Genomic DNA, 26,302 nt, shown 5'->3' with positions numbered 1-26,302 from the left:
ACCGTCGCCTCGCCCCGGCCCTCCGACGACTTCCCTCCTGCACCCGCTGCCCCCCTCTCTCCAACCAACCCGCCGTCATAATGTCTTTCTCGAGTCTCGTCCAGGATCTGGCGCTCCGTGACCCGGACGCCCCTCGGAGGCGCGGTGAAGCCTCCATGTCCACCATCGACGACCGCGCTTCCCAGTTCTCGGTCGCCAAATCGTACGCGAGCACCGCCGCCACCAGCGTCAGCATCGCGGGCGACATTGGGAGCCAACTCCATGCCGGCTACTGCCATCCGCTGGCGAGGACGTGGCAGGCCGAGCGCCAGTTGACAAAGGCAAGCCACAGCTGCAACTCACTCGCATGCTTCCGGTAGCCCCGCTAACACCTTCTTACTGAACAGTCTATGCTCATCTACCCCCTTTTCGTCTCAGATCTGGACGATGAGGAGGTGCCGATCCCTTCGCTCCCCAACCAGTGCCGGCGGGGCATCAACCGCTTGGTCCCCTTCCTCGAGCCGCTCGTCCGCAAGGGTCTTCGCTCCGTCATCCTCTTCGGCGTGCCCATGCTCCCCAACACCAAGGATGCCCTGGGCTCCTCTGCCGACGACCCGAACGGCCCTGTGATCCGCAGCATCCGCCTGCTCCGGCAGCGCTTCCCGCAGCTCTACATCGTGGCCGACGTTTGCCTCTGCGAGTACACCTCCCACGGACACTGCGGTATCCTCCGCGAGGACGGCTCGCTCAACAACCAGCTCTCGGTCGACCGCATCTCCGACGTCGCCGTCGCCTACGCTCGCGCGGGAGCCCACTGCGTCGCCCCGTCGGACATGAACGACGGCCGCATCCGCGCCATCAAGCTCAAGCTGATCGAAGCCGGCATCGTGCACGCCGTCACTCTCATGTCCTATGCTGCCAAGTTTTCCGGCTGCCTGTACGGCCCCTTCCGCGACGCTGCGGGGTCGGCCCCTAGCTTTGGCGACCGCCGCTGCTACCAGCTTCCGCCCGGCGGGCGCGGGCTTGCGCGCCGCGCGATCCTGCGCGACATCCACGAGGGCGCCGATATCATCATGGTCAAGCCGGCCGGGCAGTATCTCGACATTATTGCGGATGCCAAGGAACTGGGCCGGGATTTGCCCATCGCGGCGTACCAGGTCAGCGGCGAGTTCGCCATGATCCATGCCGCGGCCAAGGCGGGGGTGTTTGACCTCAAGACGATGGCGTTTGAGAGCACTGAGAGCATTCTGCGGGCCGGTGCCACCATCATCATCAGCTATTTCGTGCCCGAGTTCCTGGATTGGTTGGATAGCTGAACGAAGCAAGGGTCTAACATAGCGGAATATAGCAGGGCGTATGGTGTTTGGGGCGTTCTGGGAGCGGGCGAGAGTTTTGCGTGTTGGGCAAATTGGTAATTATGGGTTTTGCAGTCTGGAAAGAGGGAAGGATTATTTGGCATGTGCACCGTTGAAAAAAAGCATAGAAGTGTGGGCTTGGTGTCAGCATACGTATATACTGTGTCAAACTTTGGGTCTCTCCTCCAGGCATTGGTCATGGTGGCACACTAGAGGTGGTCTTTGTTCAACGCTGTTTATTGCTCGAACATGCGGACCTACGGGGGTTGGCAGTGAGGGCGGAATGGATGGCCATATTGCAACGGGGCAGTGATGGACTACATGCAGAGGCGAGGGAGATGTAGATTCTTTCGTAGACCAACTGTCGGCACCGCGCCAAGATGTAGAAGAGAACTTGCTCATCAGCGATCAGAATAGTAGACCAGCGCTGTTCATGCTCAAATATATGCTCTCCCATTGCCAGCAAGTAATCTCGTCAAACCAAGATTTTGGACACATGCCATGACTCCCAACCCTCCTGAATCCCAACAATCACAGTCAAACAATCCGCCCATTCCCCCAGCTCTCTCATCTTGCCAACCAACCAGTCAACTCATCACAACAACCTCCAGTCCTTATTCTTCTCCCCCTTCCCCCGATCCATCGGGATATACCTCTCCGCCAACGTCTCGGGCACACTCTTGTTCAACTTCTCCTCGCGCCTGGCACTGTCAAACCTCTCGGCCAGCGCCTTCTCCACCTCCGACACGCCAGTCAGTTTCGCCTCCAGCTTGGCCTCAGCCTTTTCCTCGACAAGGTGCACCGCGGCCTTGGCCTTCTCGGCCAGTTCGTGCGCCTTCTCCTTGGCAATTTCTTTCTTGCTGTGACCGGCGCTGCTATCGGAAGAGGAAGACGTAGACTTGGCCTTACTATGGGCAAGAATCGCATCCTTGGCCTCGTGCACCGCCTCGTCCGCCACCTCCTTCGCCTCGGCGACGATCTCCTTGGCCTCGTCGCGCATCGCGTGCGCCATGGCCAGGGTCGTGTCGCGCGTGCGGTGCAGGGCGGAAGTGATGCGTCCGGGGCGGGTGTGGGCTGGTGGTTCCGGAGGAGGAACTGTTGCGTCTTCTTTCTGTTGTTGTACTCCTACCTGCTTGCGGGAGGTGAAGCCGAGAGGATCATGGTGGTGGGATTGCCTTTCCACTGGGACGGGCTCGCGCGAGAGTTCGATGCCCAACAGGCGCGCCAGGGAGGTTTCGGCGTTTTCACGGACGCGGGTCCAGTCCTTGGTTTGCGCCCAGTGCACGGCTGAGAGGATTTCGGCGTTCCATTTTTGTTTGGCGGATTCGATCAGGCTGGTTCTGGGAGCCGGGTAATGGGGATGGGGATGGTTAGGATAGGGAGGAACAGCAGCGGCGACGGCCTCGGGGCGATAGTGTTCGAGGCTGTCGCGCGGCCGGTAGGTGCCATCAGGGAGGGGTACGGTGGCGTTGCGGCGGCGGGCGGAAGGGGGAAGCTTGGAGTCGGAGGGAGGGGGGATGAGGGCGTCGATGCTGGAAATTTGAGAGCGTAGCACCGCAGCTTGGGCTTCGCGGTTGCGGTGGTGGGTGTGAAGGGCGAGGTAAGTGAGGGAGAGCGTTACGGTGACGCCGCCGGTCTGTGAAGATGGATTGTCAGTACTGTGTCTGAACGGTGAGGTTGTGGAGGAGGGACACGCACAAAGCCGGCTAGGAAACCCATCGTGTTGGGTGTTAGTGATACTTAGTGTTGGAGTGCGCCAAATTCAAGGAGAGCTCAGGATGACGTTGAGCCGTAGTTTGGAGCTGTCGGACCAATTGATCATGTACTGGTAGGAGAGAGGCTGTTCATGTTTGTTTCACGAGAACGCCTGTAAATAGGCGGATTGCCCTGGGTGTCGGGCCGCCAGAGACAGGTCTGGTGAGGTTGATATTCAATGTCATCAGGTCAATGACGAGATCCAGTATCAGCACGTTATGGGCCAAGCCGGGATGGCTGCCGAAGAGAGCCGTTGGATACTGTGTGCACTGTGTTCCGGCTGTTCCTAGTGGGGCCGGTATCGCGGGGAAAGCCAAGACCGGGCCTTGGCAGATCGAGGTCGACCAGAGCAGGTCCCCAAAAAATTCACGGCACGGAGCTTGCCGGAAATCGTGCAGGTCAATTGATCAGAGCCCAGACATCTGCGGCGCCTCAACAGCGAAATCACCCACCACACCTCTACCAACACCCAATCCGACGACGGCCAAAGGGACGATAACTGCCACCATCTCGCCCTTATCCAAACCGACCCGCCACCACCTCATTCCCCCCTCCTCCCACCGTCCAACCACTCGCCCACCATGGCCGGTGGGCATATGAAATACCGGCAGCTGTCGCGCGACTCAGCGCACAGGCAAGCCCTGCTTCGCAATCTGGTGACATCTCTGATCAAGAACGAGTCCATCCACACCACATGGCCCAAGGCCAAAGAGGCCCAAAGGCTGGCCGAGAAGCTCATTACGCACGCGAAAAAGAACACTGAGGTTTCCCGCCGGAAAGCCCAAGCAATTCTCTACGTACGCATCCCTCATACTTTACAATCCCTATATGTTTCCTTCACAAGGACACCCCATTAACAACCTCTTTCCTCTACCAACCAAACAGGAACCCGACCTCCTCCCAAAACTCTTCGGCGAGCTGCGCGAGCGCTACCTCAACCGGCCAGGCGGGTACACGCGTGTCCTCCGCACGGAGCCCAAGGACAAGTACGATCAAGCGCCGAGCGCGATTTTGGAGCTGGTGGACGGACCCAAGGATATGCGGTTCGCCATGACGGCCGCGGCGGTGGCGCGCGACCGGGCGTTGGGCAAGTCGCACACGGACCTGACTCGCAAGAACATCGCCAAGGTGACGCGGTACCGGGAGAACGGGCGGGAGGAGTTCGAGGAGATGGTGAGGAAGGTGGAGGAGATGGGCTTGTTGGACCAGTCGTCTTAATTGACCGGGGTGATGTGGTTATTATGGTGCGGTGGTTTGGTTTGGGGGGGTTGGGCTGGGTTGGGTTGGAACTGGAAGAGCTGGCGAGGTTGAGGGTTGTTGAGCATAGGAACTGGGCAGATCCATGGGAAAGGCCGTCTGACGTGGGATGAACGGATAGACGAACATATAAACGTGTACATCACATGTACATCACTGTGTATAATACCATTAAGAACGCATGAAGCAGCATGATCTAACCAACCCTGGACCCCTGACCTCGCACCTCGCCGAACCTTCCCCCTACACGAAATCGAACGTGTCTCCCTGATCATGAATCATCCTTCCGACTCTGGCGGTCCCAACGATCCGCTCCAGTTTCATCACATCATACTTGGAAAACATGACCCTCACCACGCCCTGCCCCGGCTCCAGCAGCAGCGACTGCTCGCTCTGCTGCAGATACCCACCCGCAATCTCATTATAAAAGATGGGATTGTCCGGCAAGCCGTAAAACACCACCCGCTTCACCCCGCGGATCTTGTACCTCCGGAAGTGGTGTGCGCGCTCTGTATACAGCAGCACCTTGTGCCTCCCGTTCAAGAAATGCGACCTCGCACGCGACGCCTCGGGCACGTCGGCGTACTCAGAGATGGTTCCAAATGAGACGTTGGCCACGGCCGGGTTGTTCGCAAAGTAGTTGCGCACGCGCACAAAGTCGAGGTACGAGGGGATGAAGACGAGCGTGCCCGCCGCGTCCTTGGCCCGATGCCGCGTCAGCGCGGGAACGATGGCCTTGGTGAAGTAGGCAAACCTGGCGTCCGGGTCCGCCGCCACAGACGTCGCCTCGAACCGGCTAAACGTCTGGCGCGCTTTGACGGGGAGGTACTGGATCGCGCCGGGTGACTCCTGTTGCAGCCGCGCCTTGCCGGCCCAGTTGCGGCAGTGGGCGCGGAACAGCTCGGCCAGCTCGGGTGTGTTGAAGGCGCTGAAGATGGCAGTCTGGCGGAACATCTTGGCCTGGTCGTCCAGATACCAGGTGCGGACGCGGCTGAAGTCGCAGCCGTGAGCGTCGCGGGGCTGCTGGTTGAGGTGCTCAAAGATGAACTCGACGTTGTCCCAGTTTTGCATGAGTAGCGCTTCGGCCTGGTCCATGATGACGACCTCAATGGAGCTGAGAAAGTCAAAATCGAGCTTCTTGTCCTCCTCGGAGCCGATGGCCATGCGCAGACCGAGGGGGCTGGCCAGGATGAGGTCCGAGTTGTAGAACTGCGCAAAGTATTTGACCGTTTTGCGGGTGAATTTGACGCCGATCCGGAATAGGTCGTCGTCGTTGCCCGTGAACAGATCGCGGAAGTCTTCGGGTTTTTCGGACGAGAACTTGGACTGCTTGTCGAGGTAGCCCTCCTCGAAGCGTTTCCGGTTTTCTTGTTGGTCCGGCTGGCAGAGCGAGACGATCATGTCCATCATCCTGACGCAGGAATGCCGCGTCGGGAGGAGCATCAACACCTTGGGCCGCGTGAAACCTTGGTCGCGGAGGACCAAGTCGTCGTTTCCGTCCGCCTTTGCGAGCTTTGCGTTGTTCTTGATTACCCGATCTCGAGTCCTATTCAGGGTTAGCGAGAACCAACACAGAAATCGTAGAGACACCTACTTGAAGATGTGGTTTAATGCGTGCAAGCAAGCCATGCGGCGGATGGACTGGCTCCTCGCCACCGTCCGGTTGCAGTACAACAGATCGTGGTAGTTGAAGAGCAGCGGAGCGATGGTCTGCTCGATTGGGTCGAATTTGGGGTGCCTCGACTCCATGGTCTCCCGCAGCTTCTTCTTGAGCTTGAGGTCTCCCGGGCCGGATACCGCGGGGGGCAGAGTCGGTCTGACTTCAGCGCCTCCAGTGTCGGGAGTGCTGAAGAAAACCCTGGTCGTTTTGGCAGCTATCCGTTCCATGTGCCACTTGCCCTCCTGAATGGCCGCCAACTTAGGCTTCAGCTCATCTTCCTTGGGCTCGGCAAAATGAACCTCAAACGGGTCTGTGGCGTCTAGGTCATCGTCGTCGTCAAACAAGTCCTCTGGCGGAGCATCTGCCGGGTCCTCTTCCGGCTCTTCGACAAAGTCCACATCCCGTTCTCCGTCGTCATTGTCGCTGTCGGCGGGCTCAGATGCAGGGGGTGCCGTCTGCTGTGTTTTCTCTTCCTTCTTCTCCTCGGGAGCATGATCCAGTTTCCTCCGCTTCGCCTTGTGAGGGTTACTCTCGACGAGGCTCTTCATCAGGCTCAGATACGGCTGAGCGGTGTGCTTGTCCTCTTCCTCGCTCTCCTCCTCTGAATCCACATCCATGAGCTCGGGCTCATCCTCCGAGGGCGGCCCAGCATCATCGCCAGATCCACTGTTTTGTCAGACTATATATCGAGAAACAGCGTGCAGAAGCGAAACATACTCGTTGTCGTCCAAGCGCTTGTCATCAAACTTTGCGCTTCGAGGCGGAGCAACTCCTTTTCCTCGTTTGCCTCGTCCTCTGGAACCCTTGGTTCCACCTCGGCCTCTGAATCCCGCACGGGCACCGCCTGCCATTGTATCTCAGGGTCCTGGTTTTCGTGATGAAAATTTGACTTGGGTGTTGGGTTGACGTGGTGGAATGGTTTTGGAGTGCTGAATTGAGAGAGTGACATGAAAGTTTCCATGAAATGAAATTCAAATCTTTCAGCCTTGCCGAACTTTTGATCTTTTCAACCAATCAAACCACCTATTCTTTTATGCCAAGACATTCCCCAAGCACATGCCGCAGCCTCGCCGCCACTTCTGCTTCTTATCGCGGGGCTTGTCTTGGCGCACACAATCGGGGTCCCGCATCCGCCGCAAATCCAAAAATTCCTGAGGTTCCATCTCCGGAGCAAGCCCAGGCCAAAGGTCAAAGAAATCTCAAAAAAAGACACCTGAGGGACGTATCTCGCTGACCCGCCCCCAACCCGGCCCTCCCTTGTTCCCACCCCTCCATCCGACGCCGCCCAATTTTCTGCGACCGACTCCGGGATCACCAACCCTCCCCTCGGTCTCTTAGTCTCGATCTACTCTGACGTAGACAGACCGACCTGACGCTTTCATCATGGCGGTCGAGCAAGAACGTTTCGTACACCTCGCCCGGCCCCTGGCGCCCACTGCCATGGGCTTCGGCAGCAGTGCCCCGCTCACCGTCAACATCCAGCCTCAAGTATGTTATCACCCTTCCGACGTTGACCTTCCCCTCCCCGCAATGCCCGGCCACAATCTCAAGCCATCCCGCTGTCAAGTTGTCCTTCTAACCATGCTACCCACCATCTAGGCCGTCTTCTCCATCATCGACCATGCCACCCGCCGCGACACGCGCGACACACAATCCACCCGGGTGATTGGCGCCCTCGTGGGCACCCGGAGCGAGGACGGCAGCGAGGTGGAAGTGCGCAGCACCTTCGCTATCCCCCACACCGAGAACGAAGACCAGGTCGAGGTCGACGTCGAATACCAAAAGAACATGCTGGCCCTAACCCTCAAAGCCTCGCCGCGCGAAGCCCTCCTTGGCTGGTACACGACCTCCCACGAGCTCAACAGCTTCTCGGCGCTCATCCAAAACTTCTTCGCCTCTCCCGAAACCGGCACCTTCCCCCACCCTGCCGTGCACCTGACCATCTCCACTGAGCCCGGCGTTCCCATCGAGACCAAGACCTACATCTCCGCCCCCGCCGCCGTCTCCCCCGACCGCGCGGCCGAGTCGTGTCTCTTCATCGAAGTCCCGCACAAGCTCGCCTTCTCCGACGCCGAGCGCGCCGCGTTGGGGATCGCCTCGGCCGCCGCCGCTTCCGAAACCCGCTCTGCGCCGGTTGTTTCCGACATCGAAGCCCTCGCCCAAGCCCTCGAGTCCGTCTCGGACATGCTGGAGCGCGTCTCGGCGTACGTGGGCGAGGTCCTGGACGAGGAGCGCGACGGCAACCACGCGCTGGGCCAGTACCTCATGAACGCCCTCTCCCTGGCTCCCAAGGTCTCGCCGAGCCAGATCGAGGCCGATTTCAACAACCACATCCAGGACGTGCTCATGGTCAGCTACCTGGCCAACACGATCCGCACGCAGATCGAGTTGGCGCAGCGGCTCGCGACGGCACCGCTTGCGGGTGCGCATGCCGAGGGGGCCGAGAAGACCGGGAAGGACGAAGAAGGCGGGAAGACGGAGGGTGGCCGGGGAGGGAAGCGTGGTGGGGGCGGTGGTGGCCAAGGACGCAGCGGCGGTGGTGGTGGAAGGACAGGCGGCGGGAGGAGTGGTGGACAGAGGGGGGAAAGGGAGCCAAGGGAGAACGGGGATTAAAGGAAAGAAGGGACTATGTAAGAGGCTTTTCAACTTAGACGTGAGAAAGAGCGGCATCATAAATGGGATTGCTTTCCCTCTTGAAGGGGTTTGTTTTGTTGATCATCAGACATATCTCATCTTTATCATTGTGTGTCCATGCTGCTTGGTTCATTGTATTCTCCTGTGTCATACCCACTTACTTGAGTTCTTCTGGTCTTTGAACAGGTTGATGAAAAGAAGAATGGAGGAAACGAAGTCCCTGAAGGGCATACATGTTGTTGATTTACAGCGGCATTGGGATAATGACTAGACAACTCTTGTGTTGGGTCACAGAGCAACTGGACAATCTCGAAACAACGGGCACAAGTTGCGATGCGTTTAATGTCTTACCACGATGCCATCAGGTTCATTCAGGCACCCGGTGGGTTAATGCCCCAGCCAAAGGCCACTCACTCTTGCATCATACAGGAGAATGGGCTATGACCGTTAAGGCATCATCAATCTCACCCAAACCCTGAATCACGCAGCTTCCGACACCACAACCATCAGACCGTCATGTCATCATTCCCGTTCTATTTCACATCTATTGTATAACATCTAAAAAATCCACAACAAAAGCCCAGCAGCAGCAGCGGCCTGCCTGCCGTCTCATATCGGCGTCTGTTTCTCGGATCCGTCCACCCAACTCAACAGCCAGGGTCGGTACCCGGCAAGCTGGACGAGAAAGTCCGAAAGACCGTCCGACATACTTACCTAGCAGACAGACTACCGCTGCTGTAGCAGTGTATTACCTCCACCATCTTATTGTCACTTGCCTCTCCGCGACATCCCCCAGCATAATCGAGAACCCAGAAACTCCCAGAACGCCCCCACGCCGGCGCCGCACGCAATGCTCCCATGACCAATCCCAGTCCTCCGAGACCCATCACCCAAATGAAGGAGAGGAAATAGAAATATTACGCCCGTCTTCTCCGTCTTTCAGCTCAAGTCGGTCCATTGCATCGGTATCCCTCCTTGTTTTTGTTTTCCGCCGTTTTGATTCATCAAACTCCAAACACCCCATCCATGCTTCCCGTATCATGCTTCATCGTTTTTCACATTAGTTCTTAAGCAGTAGGCTTCTGCGGCAGCGTGGCCGGGTTACCGTAATTGGGGAGATGGCTAAAGGTTTGCTGCTGCGAGGGGTTGTTGGCTTGGCTAGCAGCGGGACCCGACGGCGCAGAAGGAGGAGCGGGCGGGCCGCCAGCTGGCTTATTGGGCATGCCATGCATGGGGCCGCTCGGAGGAGGCGGCGCGGAGCCGTGCTGTGGACCGTGAGGGGACGGGACATGCGGAGGCTGCTGCTGGGCTGCCGGCTGAGGTGACTGTTGCGGGTGCTGAGGTGAGTGGTACGGCGGACCGGACGGGTTGTTAGACGGCTGCCTGGCCATGCCGTACGGACCCGGAGGACCCCCGTAGCCAGGCTGCGGCGGCATCTGCTGCTGGAATGCGCCATAGTTGGCATGCGGCGAGTGGAATCGAGGACTTCCGTGATTCGGGCTCGATCCCGCATACGGACCGGGCATCGGCATCGGGGGTTGCGGCGGCATCCCGGTCCCTGGAACAAAGGACTGCGTCTTGGGATTGAATTGGCGATTGTAACTCCCCGGGATCGGATGTTGGCTCTTGGGGTCATTCGGATTTGCATGCGCCGGAAGTTGCCCGTAGGCGTAGGGGATTCCAGCAACCGGGACTGGGCTGTTGCGTGGAGGAGGATAGCCATTCTGGCCATACCCCTGCTGTGGCCAGGCCGGCTGCGGAATTCCGGGGACGGGACTGCCGTATGGCGCAGCCATGGGAGGATTCGGGCCCCGGTATCCCTGCTGCGGCGACGGCGGAACCGTGTGCGGCACAGCCGGAGGCATGGGTGGTGTAGGGTACTGCACCCAGTCAGCAAAGGGAGACGACTCTATGTCATGAGAAGGGGTTCTTGGGACGTACTGTCGTCATTCCTCCGGCGTAGGGAGGGTTGAACCCATTACTGGGCATCATCTGCGGCGGGAATGGTTGGGCAGGAACGTAGATGGGCTGCGGCTGGGGCGAGTTCGCATATGGCTGTTGTTGATACTGGGGGTTGAAGGGTGGAGGAGCGTTGATGGGGAAGTAATACTGAGGCGTGCCAGGACCCCAGGCAGGGTGAGCAGGACCACACCAGGGCACGTATTGAGACCGGGACTCGAAAGTCTCAGAATCGTCACGGCGCTGCTTGTTGGGCTTTTTCTTGCCGCCGTTGGTCTTGTCCTTGGCCGAGACGGAGCTCGCCCGGGACATGCCAGTGGCTTCCTCGCCATCTAGGTACGATGTTAGAAACCAGCCTGGATGCACGAATAAGACTGCAAAACATACCTTTTTCTCCGCCCTCCGTCTTCTCAGCGCTCCCAAAGATGCGTTGGCGAGCTTGCTTGTAGGCCTCTTCACGTTCCTCTCTCGTAAGCCTGCAGAATATGTCAGCTAGTGATTCCTGACAGCATAAAGCTGAGCACAAAACATACTTCTCCCGGGCCACCTTGGATTCCTTGGATTCGCTGCCCGCTTCCGAGGTCGGTTTGGATGGGGTGGCACTAACAGGTGCCGGATCCCCATCCTCTCCGCGACGCATGATCTTCCGCGGCATCACGACTGGGGCTGGGGAGCTGTTGTTCGACTGGCTCGCCACGATGCTTGATAAAGAGGGAGGAATCCTGCAGAAGGGCGTCCTGAAAATGCGCACGGACTGCGTTGCCGGCTCGTATGAATGTGTCATGTGGTAGTAGTCGGCGAGGCGATGGGTAAGCATCCGGCAAAAGGAGTTGCTTGGAGGCAGGTCCATGTAAGGCTCCCTGAGCCGGTACGGTCAGTATCGACAACAGAAGCAGGGGAAGGGACATGGTTCTTACTTGGAGTCTTGGACGAATTGGATGACTTGCTGCTCCAGCTTGAGTAGGAAGATGCGGTCCCGTGGCGACTGCATGGCCTCGAGAAGCTTCTCGTCGGGATGCTGACTGTAGAAAGTGTTCTGAGCCAACCCATCGGGGGTCGCCGCACCACCACTCAGCCCAGGCTTCGAGTCTGAAGCATCCTGCTTGTCTGATGCACCGCTTTGCGGGGTGGTGTCTCCCCGGCTCTTGTTCCCGGCCAGCCCATGATGCACAACAAGGGCCCTAGGAGGCATATCGCCAATCTGGAGTCGTTGGATGCGGGCCGCGACGTCAGAGCCCATGCGAGAGCCGGGAATCTGGGATCCGCGAATAGAAAAGGTATCATCATCCTCGGCTGCGGCCTTCACACTCGCGCTATCGTCCGGGCGAAGAGATTCCTTTTCGTCCAGGGCGAATGTAGTGCCGGAAGTAATGCTCTTGCCGTCCAGACTTGGCGGCTTTGTGCCCAGCTCGGAACTGGAATCAGCCCGCTGCGACGTATCGTCGGATGGTGTCTGGCTGGTCGGGAGCTTGCCCGTCTTGTCGGCCATGGCTGACAGTGAGCCGTTCACGACGAGATTGAGCGGGGAGCTCCCTTGCAGCTTGAGGTCTTTCAACCCTGCCGCCAGCTTGGACTCGTCAGATGGCTCCTGGGCAGTGTTCTGCGGGGCTGCAGCGGCCGGATCAGGAGCCGGGGGATTCTCTGGTTTCTTGTCTTTAACATTGGCAGCATCGGCGGGCTTGGTCAGAGGGACGGGGGCTTTCCCGCAGGGGGTCGCGGAAGCAGCAGCGACCTGTTGTAGGAGAGCGAGTCAGTTCAGGGACCGAGGTGATGTGGCCCAGCGATTGGGCCGTGGAAGGGCAACAGAGAGCGAGTTACCTTTGCAAAGGACATTTTCCCGGGCTCGTTCACCATGTTGGATGCGCCGGCCATGGTTGGGACTCGGCAGAGGACAAGAAGTATTAAGGCAGTAATTCAGTGGTAAAAGAGAAACGACGACGTGGATATCGAGGCTCAGAGCGCACTGAGCAGAGTCAAGGTCGAGCTGTGCCGATTCGAAGTCGATCGATCAGGAGGTCGGTGACAGCGTTGCCCCCGATGGAGATTGGGTTGGGGATGATGTGAACAAGTCTCAGGAAATGAAAAGGAGCCAAGCTGACCGAACGGCAGGCAGAGCGCAGGTAATCATCGTGTGGTGGTTGTGTGGGTGTTGCAGCAGCCGATGAGGAGGGTGGTGGATGGAGCGTCTCTTTTCGACGCGGCGGTAGATGATGGGTGTGTGCAGACGTCCTCTCGATGCGCCCTGATGGTGGCTTCAGGCTGTTTGTTGCTTGGAGAGACTGACAGACCAAAAGCGGAGGGGATAGATGGTCTCAAATGTCGGGACGAGGAATCCAAGGCCCATGCAGTTCCAGGGATTCTCTGGGCGAAGCAGCCACCACAATTGGGCGGGTTTGGAAGAAGAGAAGGTCTCCCGGACCAAAGCCAAGGAGGGGTGTGATGGATGTCGAAAGAGAGACAATGGTTGCACAGGGAATTCCGAGCGAGAGCAGGTTCAACACAAGTGCCAGCGTCAGGTGCCCTGTGCGGTCCTTGCCCGTGGAAATGGGCCTGAAGGTTCAGAGGGTTGCCCCACTCCCGTCCTCAGGACTGGCACCTCACTTCCAACCCTGGCCTTGGAGCTGGAGGCCTGATAACACGTCAAAGACGAGGATGGGTTGCCAGTCTAATAATAATGGGACACAAGTGCTGCTGTGTATGGCATTTGGCAGTGTTTACGTGCAAAAGCTGAAAGTCTTCTTTTACTTTGGTCCTCAGCGGCCTCTCGCCCAGGTCGATCTTCGCTGAGGTGGGCCAGAGGCCGATCCCCGGACTGATGCATAATGTTGGAAGGATTGGGTTCACTTTGTCACACCAAGTCTGCATGATAGATGGGAGTTTGCAGAACACTAATATGCCGCTGATGCAATGACGACTTGGTCGACCTCATCTTGCTGACAAACCTGGAGCCTCAAACCCGAGAATTCAACCGCCGAGCTAACAGAACTGGGGGACATTGGTGGAATGCCGCTTTGCCAACTGGGTTTCAGGTTCCGAGAAGCAACTGCACTTCGATGTAAGGTACAGATGTCCCCAGACTGGGGGTGAGAATCAAGTGCTCAGAATGCCAGAATGCCTCTCCCCGTCGAGTTTCCTCTTGTCTAAATGGTTTGGCCAACATCTGTGTGGTTGCTGGGCCCAAGGTTGACATCGATTTTCTGCCGTCGAAAAAAAGGCGGTGACTGACGCGGTGCTTTGGCTGACACTGTGATACCTGACTTTACACACTGTGCACACATGGATCCTTGGTCTGCCCGAACATCATGCTGCAGCCTCAACATCAACATTCATCAACTTCACCAGCCACAACTTGCACTCATCACAACGACAACATTGGCACCGATCTTCATCAGAGTCTGTGATAATCCGACCGCAGTAAATGAGAATACTCTGCCGTGTTTGGTTTTTTGACCTCTGCTTCTGATTGCGACCAATTCATTTCGAGTACAATCATCACCTCTCATCTCTGAACAGCTGGGCCGACCTCGCCCTGAACAGACCTTATTAACATTGTTGTTCATCTCAAAGCATCTCGCTTCTCTCCTCAGCTCCAGAGACAGCAACAATGTATCCCTATCGCGGCCGCGTTGGGCCACCAAAGACCACACCGGCCAATGTGCAGTGCCAAAAGTGCCTGAAGCGAGATATGTCTCCCGAATCTCTTCTCGTGGGAATGATTAGTATTGACATCCGCAGAACGCCACTACTCGTATGAATGCAAAGCCGCGCCTCAGGAGCGCCCATATATTCCAAGGCCGTCTCGGACCCAGCAGCTCTTCAACCCGAAACTGCGGCCTAAGCTCAGCACGGAGACCCCAAACCCATTGAAAGAGACGTAAGGGGGAACTTGTCTTGTACATTCTAGATTTGGCTTTTGTACATGATGCTAATTCTTCCCAGGAAAGGCATAGCCGATCAGGAGCTCGCCAAGCTGGAAGCCGAGAGGGAAAGGGCTCGGAAGCGGGATCGCGACGTTGAGTCTGACGACGACCAAAAGCCAAGCCGGAGCCGGTCGCGCTCCCGACGACGGAGATCGCCTTCCTACGATTCCGTATCCACCATCTCGACTCGATCCCCGTCTCCAGGACCAGCAAGGCGGACCCGAAGCCCCGACCGTCATGGACGTTCCCGTGAGCTCTCCCATGAGAGAAGATCTTCGGCCTCGCAGAGCCCTGCATCCAGACGCTTGTCAGAGAGGGAACGCTCCTTCGATTCCCATGCGCGTTTCTCGCGTGGCCGCTCTGAAACTCCTGATCTCAATGCCTATCACAGCAGAAGGACCGCGAGCGTTTCACGCTCCCCATCCCCGCCGCGGCACAGGTCCCCCAGCCCTCCTCAGCACGGACATGACAGCCGTCACCGACCCCAACGCTACGATTCCCCAGAGCCAAGGCCTTCGCGTGAAAGGGACTCGCATGGCAAGAGACACACAACTTCGAGATCGCGATCGAGGTCGCCAGCGAGACAGGACGAGCGTAGAGAGCGTGGACACGGTCGTCGCTACAGGTCGCGGTCCAGGTCACCGGCGAGGTGGGATGAGCGAGAGCCTGGTGGATATGAAGTCCGTGGCCGTGGGTATCGGGACAGGGCAGATGACCGTGGGCCAGCGGCTAGGAGAGGAAGCCCGGCTCGGCAGCCGTCCCCGTCTCCTCCGCCGAGGGAGAGGAGTCTCAGCCCCTACAGCAAGCGGTTAGCCATGACCCAAGCCATGAACAGGGGCCGTTGAGAGAGATGGAGAAAGTTGTGGGTATCTTGTGCTGCGTGCTTTTGTCGGTTTTGTACCACCTTCGGAGGAGGGCTGAAGACTGCATCCAGATAGACAATGAAGGTGCCGAATAAATGCCATATATATGGACCCCCCTCCGCCTCAAGCCATCCCAAACTCTGCATCCTCAGCTTCCCTTTCCCTCCTGTTCTCTTCTTCCTCCTCCCTCTCCCTCATCCTCATCCCCTCCACCATCGCCGCTCCATCCAACATGCCATCCGCCTCTGCATCCCCGCCATCCTTTCTGTCTGCCGCAGCCGAGGAGGCAGATGCTTTCTTCTTTTCCGCCAGTCTCTCCCTCACCAGCCTCGCAATGGCGTTTTCTGTCCTGACGTTCAGAATCTCCATCTTGCGATCCAAGTCCCGCTTCAGATCCCAGTTGGGCTTCTTTGGCCGCAGCGTCGTCAAGTCGATGGTCTTGTCCGTGGGCTCCACGGCTGCCGCTTCTTCTTTGGCCTTGCGCTCGATCTCGGCGGCCTTTTCCTCGAGCGTCGGGCCCTCAATGTTCAGCGTCGGCGGTGCCTCGAAGCCGAGCTTGGGTCCTTTGGTCTCGAAGTCGTAGTTGCGCCCGGAGAGGTGGAGGCGAGCGACGTCTTGGGTTGGAGGTTGTGTCGGGGAGGCGGCGGCATCGTTGGTGTCGGCCGAGAGGTGTTGGTCATCGGCGGCTGTTGGTGAGGGTGGCGCCGGCGCCGTGGGCTCGGAGGAGAAGGTTGGTTCTTGCTCCTCACTGGGTTGCTTGCGCTTCAGCGACTTGAGCTTGGCGAGACGCGCCTTGCGATCGTCGGCGGCGGCAGCGAGGGTTGAGTGGGATGACATTCTGAGAGGGAGGGCGTATTAATTGCGGTGATCCTGGATTGAGTCTGTTCTCCAGGTTATTGGAGGGCGACTTGTCTGGGACAGGGAGATGTGATGTAATGGTCTGAGCTGCACCAGGCGAGCTCCAAGTGCTGTGTGTTGTTGAAGCAGAGACGCTTCATGGGAGTCAAACGGCAAGGAAGCCCAGCCTCTGGGACTTCGAGCCGGGGGTTGGCTTGGCACAGTCTTATCGGCCACGATAAGCGTCAAATTTCTTGGTGGGACTCCAAGAGCAGCGTCAGGTCCCACATCGAAGTGAACATCCCACCAGCACACCCGAAGGTCAACCTGGAACAACTCTGCGAAAGATCGCCAATTGCACGAGAGACCTCTATGGAGGGCATCTCCTCTTCCGTTTGAAATGCTGCGCCAGGCCGCGCGGGTTCCTCGGATTTGTGGCGCGAGCTTCCGTCTTCTCCAATGGCCTCGCCCACTGCCGACGCCGGCGCTACCCTCTCTTCTTCCACACCATGTCCGGCACCTTCGGACTTCGGCACGCGCTGCCCTTTCAGACTCTCTAGCAACAGATCGACATGAAGCGTTAAACAGCAGCCCCTCGACGCCGACAATCCCTGGGAACCAGCAACGAGCCGACTCTGAACCCTTCCTTGCCCCACGGGAAGAAGATTACAGCGAAGAATACGATGATGAGGCAGAATATGGGCAACTTGACTTGGGAGAGGCGGCTTGGGATCCAAGGCCCCATTCGCTCTTTGATAGGCCCAGTCTAGCGTTGCTGGAGCATCGTCATAGACTGCTATGGCGGCCCAATATATCGGTGCTTCGCGGATACTCTTTGGAGGCAGGTATTAGACTGAAGCCCCTCATTAAAGACCTTGAGGTTTGGGATAAAGGGTTCCGCAAATGCTGGGAGCGCCTCCTCACTTCCGGTTGCCCAATACCGGAGAAGGTTCCGCACGACTACTGGTCTCCCGAACTCGAAATGCTCGACTCCCTCCTTGCCTGCGAAAGCACCGAGAACATGACCGCCCGCTGGCTGGAGATTGACGCAACCGACCGACGGGACTTCTGGCCTTTGCTCATGTTGGAATGCATCAAATTCTACCCCAATCGCGTGTATGATGTGTTCCGAGCCACCTTCGACTCGCATATGTCACCGCCATGGGTTGTCGTCGACATCTTCTGCTTCTTGATCCTAGCTCCCATGCGACTTCCACGACGCCGCCGAGAACCAGAGCAAGCGAAGCTCGCCCCTCTCCTCTTGCACGTTCTCCGAAATTCCGGTCCGATGCAGTACTGGTTACGCCAATGGGTCCTCGGCAAGCTCTTCGCCGTCTGCAGCCCAGACACGGCGGCCACCCTGTTCCGCGAGCTCAAACTCAAGCAGCATGTACTCCACTGGAACACTCGGCTCAGGGCCGCCAGCGTTTTCGCCAGTGACACAAAGTACAAGCTTGCCGCTGTCGAATTGTTGGAGGAGATCGTCAAGGAGGATAAATTGCCACTCTATGACCGCCGTTGTGCAGCCTTGGCGACAGCCATCTTGACCCTGCCCCCCGGAACGGGGAAGGGTCAGGCCGGGCCGGTAGACGTCCAGGTTGTCATCGAAGCCTTTGAGCGCATGGTCGAGCTGGGACTCTCTCCGAACATTGTCACCTGCACAGCCATGCTGCGCTCGTTCTGCGAGTCGGGCCAACTGGACTCCGGCTGGAAAATCTACGACATGCTCAAGTCACAGGGCTTGCCGCTCGACGCCTACGTCTTTTCGACCCTGTTGAGCAGCGCTAAAAGAGCCAACGATCTGGACATGGTCATCCGCGTGCTGGAGGAGGTGCCTCCTAACATCTGGCAAGACTCGGTCATGTGGAATGAACTTCTCGACACCATCCACAAACTCGCCGCCGTCGAAGTCCGCATCGAGGCCGGAGTGAAATACCCGATCCCGGGCTTCAATACCATGCTCCAGCTGTATTCCCGGTTTTTCAAGCTCGACCCCCTCCTGCACCTCATCCCAGAGAAGTTTGGCTCTGGTCCGGGATTTTCAGAAGTCGACGATGACAGGTGCGAATGGAAGTTCCGTTTGTCCTCGCTGCTTGATGCACTCCCTGTTCGTCCTCCCGACGACCTCGTCGAGCCGGACGTTCGAACCCTGACCATCATGTTCACCGCCTATGTTCGGTCCTTTGCCACGGCATATCCCATCCTGGCTTTCTACTCTCGTTTCCGAAATTCCCTCAGACAACTCGACCCTCTCGCTGTGTCTCTTGCGACCGGCACTACCATCATCTTCGACGCGATCCTACACGCGCTATGTGCGCACGCCGGTATGCTCCGCGTCGCTGTCGACATTGTCAACGACATGATCGCAGATTCTACAAGTTCCAAGAGTTCAGCGAAGCCGATTTTGGGCAAGACGACGAGAAGAAATGTGAAGCTCCCTGTACGAAACTTTGATGACCCGCCTGATCCGATTCCCGCGGGTCATATGGCCAGTAACGCATTTACGGAAGACGCCAACGGCGGAGACCAAGGAAGTGGCTTCGCGAAGGATGGCTCTGCCCCTCAACCCAAGCAAAGCAACGACAACAAACCCCACCTCCCCGAGTTCCGCCCTCAGCCACCAAGTGTACATACATGGAGTATCCTGATGCAGGCATTCCTGAACCACGGACAACCCCACCAAGCGATACGCGTATTGCGCATCATGCAGGCACACGGCGTCCGGCCTGATCTTGTCACCTACAACATGCTCATCCACAGGTACAGCAGCGTGCGGAATGTTCAGCGCGTCATCGAGCTCCTTAAGGAGCTCGGCAGCGCCGGTTTCTACCCGGACGCGCACTCTTTCCGCTACGTATCCAAGCTCTCCGATCCCAAACCCGCCCTGGACCTCATGGAGTCCATGGCGACTGAACGCTATGCCGCCCGCTGGGAGGAGATTGAAAAGTCCACCGCCAAGGCGCTGGCAAGGACCGTCAAGCGTTTCGAGGACGAGCGAGAGAAGCGGGCTGCGACACAAGCTCTGACTGCAGACAAGAGGGCCGAAACCATAGCTGAGACGCGCGAATTCATTGAGCGTTTGGAGAGTAAGAGACGACAGAAGCTGTACGAGATTGCGAAACAACGACGGGCCAACCCAGGGCAGAGTGACACCCCCCCTCTCAAATCCAAGACGATCAGGCGCATGACCAACCTCACACGCCTGAAATCTTGGGAAAATTTTGTCCGCTACCAGAAGCTCGATGACCCCTTGTTCGTCGTTACGGACGCCGAGAGGCGTGCGCGGCTGTATTTGGCGAAGCTCTTGAGGAAGCGCTTGGTGAAGCGGAAAGATGATGAGGAGTTGGCCAAAGAGGAGGAAGAATTGGCGGAAGATGAGGAGGAGGAATCAAAAACAACTACAAAGCCGACGGTCGGCACGGGAACACACACCACGACGGCAGAAACGGAGAGAGCAGGGGGTTCAGCAATCCCTGACAAGGACGGCCACGCTGCCGTCTCCGAGGGAGGAGGGCTCGCTGAGCCGCAGAACTCTGAGGATTTATCACCAGAGGCGCTGGACAGCATGCTGCAAGCGTATGAGGGCATGGTCGCGCAGACGGGAGCGATGCCGACGACAGAAGCAGCCACAGGATCAACCACACAAACACCAATAACTCCGGTACCAACGACGGCGGCAACGGATAACTCGATAGTTATAGCAACAACCAGCGACGCCCAAATGAAGGCTGAGGTACGGGATTCCCCTAAGATTCATGACACCACTACATGGGAGGAAAAGGGGGACGCAGTTTGTTCCTCTGAAACCACGCCGACGAGATGTGTGGACGACGTTTTGCAGGGTTACGAGGACCTTGTAATGAAGAAGGCGGCAAAGTCATAACCATCATCATCATCATCATACACTCAGCCATCAACTCGAGCGTACAATACCCACGCTCTCTGTACCATACCTGTACATAGCATATGACCTTCACGTTACTTAGCTTGGGGGATAGAGTAAATAGACGACGCAATGTTCATGAGGGATATGATGATCGATGGATTGGATTTCCGATATTCCTTTCTCCCTTGCCATTGGTGATTATCCTACATTTTGCTCGATAGCAGAAAGAAACCTGAATCTCTCTAAGATGAAGGCACTGACTCACGAACTTTTTTCAGAGCTCAAACAAAGCGCCTTCCAGTTTACTTGGTTGCCCACGACTCTAACATTCGATAAAATATCCCCAACCATCGAAAACATCCAGCCCACCGTACCAACGCCGACATCATATCCGGTCTTGACCTTCTTTCCCAAACTCCCGTCCTGCTCCTCCAAATGGGCCTAAAACCAAACAGTAGCCATACCGATAGACAATTCCTTGGATCAAATCCACTCAGCCTCCTCTTCTTCCTCCTCCTCTGGTCCAGCCATTCCGTCAAGTTCTCTACCCACCGGCGATACGCTGCCCTTTGTCGGCGACAGAAATGCGTCAATCTCAAACAACTTCTCCACCGGCGTCAGGCGTCGTTTAAGTTGGGGCGCTCTAAACTCGCGCGATGGCTGCCGTTGTTGGTGCTGCTGCTGCTCCCATGGTGTTTGGGGTTTAGGGGAGCCACGTCCTGCTGCCGCTGAGAAGTTGTTGTTGTCGTCGTGGAAGACGCGATTGCTGCTGTGAACGGAGTCCGCAGAAGAGGAAAGCGAGCGCGTTGTCGTCATTGTGGTTGTAGTTGCCAGGGAGCTGATGGACATGTTTGATGGTCTCAGTTTGATGTTGCCGGCGGGTTGCTGCTTGTCCCTCCTCCTCCTCCTACGGCCGTCAGGCTGGCGGATCTCAGGCCTTCGCTGCTTTCGAGAGTCGAGTTAGTGGAAGCGGAGGTGGATGTGGATGGCTGGAAGGAGTGAATGGAGAGAGACACCGGGGGGTGGCGACTCCGGCTGTGAGCTGGACGGTGACGGCGGTATTGGAGAGTGGTGGGTGGAGGAGTAGGTATGGGCATGGGCCCTGGTGTGGAAGAGTCGGAGAGAGGAGACACTGGGAGGAGGGGCGAGGATAGGCCCGAGATGGAGCCTGGCGAACGCCATGTGGGAGGACGCGTCCACCGACCGCTGCTGGTGCTGCTGGGGTGACGAGAGTGGCTTGTCACTGAAGCTGGCGCAGCGGGAGTAGTGGGCGCAGTGGGCGTCAATCTCGGAGTTGATGGATGGGCGGGGAGTTGGGGGTTGTCCAGCACAGGGTCCCAGTGTTCGCTTGACGGCGAGTTTGGTAGCAGATTTGACGGCGGGCTCTCGGAGATAGTGCCGTTGGAGGAGATCTCTGGGATTGAGACTTGTAATGGAGTCGCTCGGGGTTTTCTGGGCTTGAGGAAAGGAGTTGACGCTTGCTCTGCTTGAGGTGTGGTCAAGATTGGCAGAGGCGGAGGCGGTCGGTCTGGCATCGGGGGATGAAGTTCTGAGGTTGTCTCTGAAGAGACAGGCACCGAGGACTCAGAGGATGGAGAGCTCAACTGAGGACTGCTGCCTCGCGTGTCCAGTGAGCCGAGGATTTCGCCAGCCCATGACTTTGGCGGCGACCCCTGCTTCTTGTATATCTCGTCGTCGTCAATCCAGAGGAATCGGCGCACGTTTTGCCAGAACTCGTTTATCTCGACCAACCCTCGATCGGGGTGACTGACTCTGCTGGCCGTCTCGTCCGGCAAGGTCTGCTGGGCCTCGACTCTCTCTGACTGATGGATGGTTGAGGATGTGGTATTCTCGGTTTTAATAGAGCTGGCTGAAGACCCAAGTCGATCTGTGGTGTTTTCGCCCATGCTGAACCTCTTCTCGGTGTCCTGAGCCGTCTCTTGGGAGCTGTAGAGTCGATGAACCTTGGTTTTGCCTTCATCATCGTCGGTTTTGTCCAGGCAGCGTGCCAGAGGCCGATTGTTGAAGTACTTTTTGTGCTTCAGTAATGTTAATGAGTACTCCTCGACTTGGTAGCCTGTCGACACAGTTGGAGTGATCAATGCAGGAGATGTTGTCTGTTGTGCCTTGGGGCAGTGCTTGTTGAAACTCGGACTGGTTCTGTTGCTTCCTGACGACGCCTCAAACATGACCACGATGCTCCGAACGGATCGACCTGAGGATTTCCTGGACGCGGGAGAAAGTGAGTATTTCCAGGTATTCCCAGACAAGAAACTTCCCTGGAGTGCACGCCGTTCTATTTTTCGGTCAATGATTCTCTCCGGGGTTCCTGGTAATCCAGTTTCCTGAGGAGAGTTGATGCCCCTCTTGAATCCGGGACTCTGTGTCTTCTGCGAGTCCATGATGTCGTGTTTCCGACCGAGAGTTCTGATGATGAAGTCGACAAGTAAACAATCCCGAGATGGCCTGAAGGGATGGGGAAAGGAACGAGGGGAGTCGAAGTCGAGAGACAGATTTCCAGATGTCGTGGTCGGGCACATCGCGACTTGCAAGTTGAAGCTTCCATCTGAACCTGCTCATCAAGGTTCTCACTTTCCTCTGGCGGAAGTCACGACTTACCATAGGTGTCTATGGGTTTAGGTTTCGGTCTGCTCGACTTGAGTTTCGTCAACATCATCTGTTTTTACTTCTCTGCATTTGCATCTCTTCACCACGCGCCCAAACCCGCAAAGATGTTGCGCACTCTTTGATACGTACTCGTTCAGTCCACACACTCGAATGAAGTCAAGATTGTCAAAAGGAATTGGGTATGTCTGTCTCTATAGTATACGGAGCAGCACAGGAACATGACTGACTGGAATTCTCGCACCAGGCTTCATCATGATCTCTTGCGCGTTCGATATGCTCTTCGAGTCACTGAAACCTTCGTCATCCACCTCAACTGCTATTCTCCGGCGAAAGCCTAATAGGTAGTCTTTACCTGCACCAAAGACCATCCATTTCTCATTCGTTTGGGATTGGACTCTCATTTTCAATGCTCCGATATCGTGGGCAAGAACTCGGCCACTTTCTGTGCCAGACCGCCGATCCACAGGGTTCAATAATGCGATGTCTGGATCTATCTATCCTATGGTAAGGGGGCATTGTCTTTGCCTGGACGCTGCCAGTCTCACGAGTCTTTCTAGATGCCCGATGTCAATGGCATAGGCCAGTGTTGACACCCCTATTTTCTGTTTACGCTTCTGTCCGTATTCCAGCCTGTCCCGACAACCGGACGAACGGACAAACGGAGGATATCTGGCTCAAGCAGAGTTATCAGTTTCTATAATTGTCACTCTGAACTCAGCTCCGTTATTTCTGCTCGCAGCTTTGGTCATCCAGCACCATCTAGGAAATTGATGTCTGCTAACGCATTGGGTGTGGACTGATCTGCAATGTTTGGTGAGGAGGATCATCGCTGCGACCCAGGATTTTGGGCCAAATCCATGATTCCTGCGCGCTATCAACGCCTTCGACCAGCCACCAGGGTACGACACCCGACCAGGATCATGCATCTCCGAAATTACCATGCTGAGCAGCATCCTGCGACGCATTCCTGCCCGATGGCGAATCGCAGCATCTCGAGTATCCAGAATACCTCACCGAATGCAAGTTTCTCCGCACTGACCAAAGGAGATCAAAGAAGCCTTTCAGATCCGCTTTTCGATACTAGCATACTTAACTATCGAGTAATAAGTCCGTTACTGTCCACACAGCGTCCCACTCAGCCCCCCTGGCCCCCCACGCGGAAACAATCCTCAAGCCACATCGACCCACCAAGCCAAGCGCCCGGCTCCACCGATTTCCCTTCCCGCTCCGCGCCCGAGTCGTTGGATCCGGGTCCGGGGGGTCCGGGACTGGTCGGTGGCGAGAATCTGGACCGGGGTCAGCCAACCAAACCTAACCTTTCCGCTCGCCGAATTTCCTTTTTCAGCACCGCGTGCCCCAGAGTGCCCCGCTAGCCCCATGGTTAGACACACCCCGCCGTGGAATTAAATGTTTACCCTTGTCACGCCCCACGGGCTTGGACATCGCCAAAATCCCCAGGTCCCGCGGCTCAGCCACATCTCAGGTTTGAAGGGAACTGGGTCGAGTGGTTTGTGGCCGCCTTCTTTGCATCTTCTCTACTTGTGTACGGTGTATCTCGTTGAGAAGAAGGTTCGGGGTGGGCCTGATGAGATCAGACACGGTCAGCCATTTTGTTGACACCGCGCTCGGTCAGAGTTTCATTCCACACAGCGAATCTTGGACTCATAGGGCAGTGATCGCCATGTCAGTGCAACCTCAGGACACCAACACAATGAGCAAAGCTTCCGCGCGGGGAGATCCTCCTGAACCATGGATGCTATGGCGTACCGCCAGGAACGCAGCGGCGCCATCACAGGCGATGACGGAGAGACTGGGTGATGCTGACGAGCGCTGCAAGCCAAAGCACGAGCGTCGTGCATATGGCAACACCAAGCCACAGGTTTTAGGTCCATCAACGAGCTTACCAGCCAACCAGGGCGCACCACGTCCAGCCACAATACCACACAACTCGACGGAAGCAGGAGAGAGACTGGACGCAGGACCTAAAGGGTAATAGCCAAGCCACTGCTAGTTATGCCACGAGCACATCGGGTGGTGGGTGCTCTTGGGTCGTGGCGAGATGCCGTCCCGTCCCGTCGGACACTACAAGCGTTCTGGGCGCCGTAGGTCCGGGTCTCGCGACGCGCTCCCGTCTGTTGTTCACATTCACAGTCAGTCTGTCCACTTTTGAGGCCACGGTGAAGGATACCACACGACATTATCGCCGCGCGGCGAATACAGCATTATTGCCGATGCTCAGCTTGCCGATGGGGTGGAAGCAGGGATCAAACAAGTGGACGAGGGGGATGGCCACGCAAGAATTGCCCAAGCAGCAAGCCATCGCACAAGCAGAATGTCATCGGGGGTCAAGTGAGAGCGGCCAGGCCAGACCGGGCCAGGAAGAGACCGGCAGCAAGGATCCTCGTCAAGATGACGGATGGGGAGAGGGAACCTCAGCGTGACCTGCCGCAAGATTGACTGAACGAGTTCGACACATCGCCGCCGCCAACAGCTGTGGCATTGACGCCGGTGTTGGCAGTCGCCAATTACTTACGTACCAGTCTGTTGACAGGGGAAATTATGCCTAGTTACCCATCGCTTCTGCTCTTAGCAGCCATTCCACAGCATGCCCCCGGCCAGAGAGACACGCATTTTACCTTGGCTCTCAACAAGAGACTCGATCCCGCCCTGCCATGCAAGTCCTACATAGGTCTCTTCGGCGATGTTCCAGACCAGGAGACAGCAGGAGGCTGTGACGTGGGTGGAGCATCCCACAACGCCTACGCCCATGATGGTTTTGGGCCATGCTCATGGCTACCTCTGCCCCAACAAGATGCCAGCAACCAAATCTCGACCGGGACCAAGAGCGCCTACCGAGATGTAGGTAGCATGAGGCGCAGCAAGCCGAGATCCTCATATTGTGTTGTCTCGATTCGATTCTCGTAAGTTTAATTCACTATGTCCCTGTGCTGTGAACGAGCCCGGATGGGCATCGATGTGATTCAAGGCACAGTGCTGGGTCAAACGGGAAGGACGACTGAGTTTCCGACTGGCCCTTTGTTCACCTTGCCACGCGACACCCCTTCATCAAGCTGTTGATACACAAAAAATGGCGGATGACTGGACAGTTTACCGAATGTTGCACAACCACGACGGGAACCGAGCCAGTAGGTAGGATTTTGTCCCATCCAACCCACCACCATCCAACCACATGCCAGCCAGATATGAGATATACCCCTCCCCTTTCGGTCAATGACCGCTGGGCGCTTCAGGTTCTAGGGAAGAGATGCTACCTGATGTCTCATCCATCTCTACAGGGCTGAAAGTTACTTCGTATGCTGTGGTGTCTTCGGGAGATTATTAGGATGATTATAGCTCAATGGTTAAGCTTCTGTTGGTCCTGCGTACAGCACACAGTGCTACAGCGGAATTGTCGCCTTGTCGCTGGGCTTGTCCTTGTGTAACTCTGGTGTCAATTTGGGCATGAACTCGAAGTATGTACGTACCGTGCTAACGATAGGTTATGTAGGGTAGTGAGGTTCAACACGAGAGACAACAAGAAACAAGGCGTTCAAGATCTTCAAAGTCAA

General features: G+C 57.0%; 13 protein-coding genes across 13 annotated transcripts; 6 read left to right on the top strand and 7 right to left on the bottom strand.

The window, feature by feature from the left end:
• Nucleotides 1-80: 80 nt before the first annotated feature.
• Nucleotides 81-1,295, top strand: VTJ04DRAFT_10030 (uncharacterized protein; the record flags this gene model as incomplete). The annotated part of the gene is made up of 2 exons (XM_069357726.1): nt 81-320; nt 387-1,295. 2 exons carry the CDS (start codon nt 81-83, stop codon nt 1,293-1,295), a joined length of 1,149 nt encoding a protein of 382 aa, XP_069214765.1.
• A 13-nt stretch (nt 1,296-1,308) lies between these two features.
• On the bottom strand, nt 1,309-1,527 carry VTJ04DRAFT_10029 (uncharacterized protein; the record flags this gene model as incomplete). Its single annotated transcript, XM_069357724.1, has 1 exon — nt 1,309-1,527. The coding sequence occupies one exon, from the start codon at nt 1,525-1,527 to the stop codon at nt 1,309-1,311; it is 219 nt and encodes a 72-aa protein (XP_069214764.1).
• Nucleotides 1,528-1,560: 33 nt separating this feature from the next.
• VTJ04DRAFT_10028 (uncharacterized protein) lies at nt 1,561-1,791 on the bottom strand (the record flags this gene model as incomplete). Its single annotated transcript, XM_069357723.1, has 1 exon — nt 1,561-1,791. The coding sequence occupies one exon, from the start codon at nt 1,789-1,791 to the stop codon at nt 1,561-1,563; it is 231 nt and encodes a 76-aa protein (XP_069214763.1).
• A 138-nt stretch (nt 1,792-1,929) lies between these two features.
• Nucleotides 1,930-3,053, bottom strand: VTJ04DRAFT_10027 (uncharacterized protein; the record flags this gene model as incomplete). The annotated part of the gene is made up of 2 exons (XM_069357722.1): nt 1,930-2,970; nt 3,033-3,053. 2 exons carry the CDS (start codon nt 3,051-3,053, stop codon nt 1,930-1,932), a joined length of 1,062 nt encoding a protein of 353 aa, XP_069214762.1.
• A 617-nt stretch (nt 3,054-3,670) lies between these two features.
• VTJ04DRAFT_10026 (mitochondrial 54S ribosomal protein bL17m) lies at nt 3,671-4,307 on the top strand (the record flags this gene model as incomplete). Its single annotated transcript, XM_069357721.1, has 2 exons — nt 3,671-3,886; nt 3,975-4,307. 2 exons carry the CDS (start codon nt 3,671-3,673, stop codon nt 4,305-4,307), a joined length of 549 nt encoding a protein of 182 aa, XP_069214761.1.
• A 282-nt stretch (nt 4,308-4,589) lies between these two features.
• On the bottom strand, nt 4,590-6,857 carry VTJ04DRAFT_10025 (uncharacterized protein; the record flags this gene model as incomplete). The annotated part of the gene is made up of 3 exons (XM_069357720.1): nt 4,590-5,892; nt 5,941-6,672; nt 6,724-6,857. The coding sequence occupies 3 exons, from the start codon at nt 6,855-6,857 to the stop codon at nt 4,590-4,592; spliced, it is 2,169 nt and encodes a 722-aa protein (XP_069214760.1).
• Nucleotides 6,858-7,389: 532 nt separating this feature from the next.
• VTJ04DRAFT_10024 (uncharacterized protein) lies at nt 7,390-8,619 on the top strand (the record flags this gene model as incomplete). The annotated part of the gene is made up of 2 exons (XM_069357719.1): nt 7,390-7,494; nt 7,606-8,619. The coding sequence occupies 2 exons, from the start codon at nt 7,390-7,392 to the stop codon at nt 8,617-8,619; spliced, it is 1,119 nt and encodes a 372-aa protein (XP_069214759.1).
• A 363-nt stretch (nt 8,620-8,982) lies between these two features.
• Nucleotides 8,983-9,704, top strand: VTJ04DRAFT_10023 (uncharacterized protein; the record flags this gene model as incomplete). Its single annotated transcript, XM_069357718.1, has 2 exons — nt 8,983-9,022; nt 9,151-9,704. 2 exons carry the CDS (start codon nt 8,983-8,985, stop codon nt 9,702-9,704), a joined length of 594 nt encoding a protein of 197 aa, XP_069214758.1.
• Nucleotides 9,705-9,707: 3 nt separating this feature from the next.
• On the bottom strand, nt 9,708-12,471 carry VTJ04DRAFT_10022 (uncharacterized protein; the record flags this gene model as incomplete). Its single annotated transcript, XM_069357717.1, has 6 exons — nt 9,708-10,520; nt 10,582-10,931; nt 10,987-11,075; nt 11,133-11,459; nt 11,517-12,331; nt 12,418-12,471. The coding sequence occupies 6 exons, from the start codon at nt 12,469-12,471 to the stop codon at nt 9,708-9,710; spliced, it is 2,448 nt and encodes an 815-aa protein (XP_069214757.1).
• A 1,732-nt stretch (nt 12,472-14,203) lies between these two features.
• Nucleotides 14,204-15,364, top strand: VTJ04DRAFT_10021 (uncharacterized protein; the record flags this gene model as incomplete). Its single annotated transcript, XM_069357716.1, has 3 exons — nt 14,204-14,282; nt 14,338-14,473; nt 14,539-15,364. 3 exons carry the CDS (start codon nt 14,204-14,206, stop codon nt 15,362-15,364), a joined length of 1,041 nt encoding a protein of 346 aa, XP_069214756.1.
• Nucleotides 15,365-15,505: 141 nt separating this feature from the next.
• Nucleotides 15,506-16,219, bottom strand: VTJ04DRAFT_10020 (uncharacterized protein; the record flags this gene model as incomplete). Its single annotated transcript, XM_069357715.1, has 1 exon — nt 15,506-16,219. One exon carries the CDS (start codon nt 16,217-16,219, stop codon nt 15,506-15,508), a length of 714 nt encoding a protein of 237 aa, XP_069214755.1.
• Nucleotides 16,220-16,619: 400 nt separating this feature from the next.
• Nucleotides 16,620-20,102, top strand: VTJ04DRAFT_10019 (uncharacterized protein; the record flags this gene model as incomplete). Its single annotated transcript, XM_069357713.1, has 1 exon — nt 16,620-20,102. One exon carries the CDS (start codon nt 16,620-16,622, stop codon nt 20,100-20,102), a length of 3,483 nt encoding a protein of 1,160 aa, XP_069214754.1.
• A 486-nt stretch (nt 20,103-20,588) lies between these two features.
• On the bottom strand, nt 20,589-20,921 carry VTJ04DRAFT_10018 (uncharacterized protein; the record flags this gene model as incomplete). Its single annotated transcript, XM_069357712.1, has 1 exon — nt 20,589-20,921. One exon carries the CDS (start codon nt 20,919-20,921, stop codon nt 20,589-20,591), a length of 333 nt encoding a protein of 110 aa, XP_069214753.1.
• Nucleotides 20,922-26,302: the final 5,381 nt, after the last annotated feature.

The sequence above is a fragment of the Mycothermus thermophilus genome, assembly GCF_041956435.1.
Source record: "Mycothermus thermophilus strain CBS 625.91 unplaced genomic scaffold VTJ04scaffold_7, whole genome shotgun sequence".
Classification (NCBI taxonomy): Eukaryota; Fungi; Ascomycota; class Sordariomycetes; order Sordariales; family Chaetomiaceae; genus Mycothermus; species Mycothermus thermophilus.
Note: the sequence above shows the minus strand (reverse complement) of the source record. Positions and strands in the feature narration are given on the sequence as shown.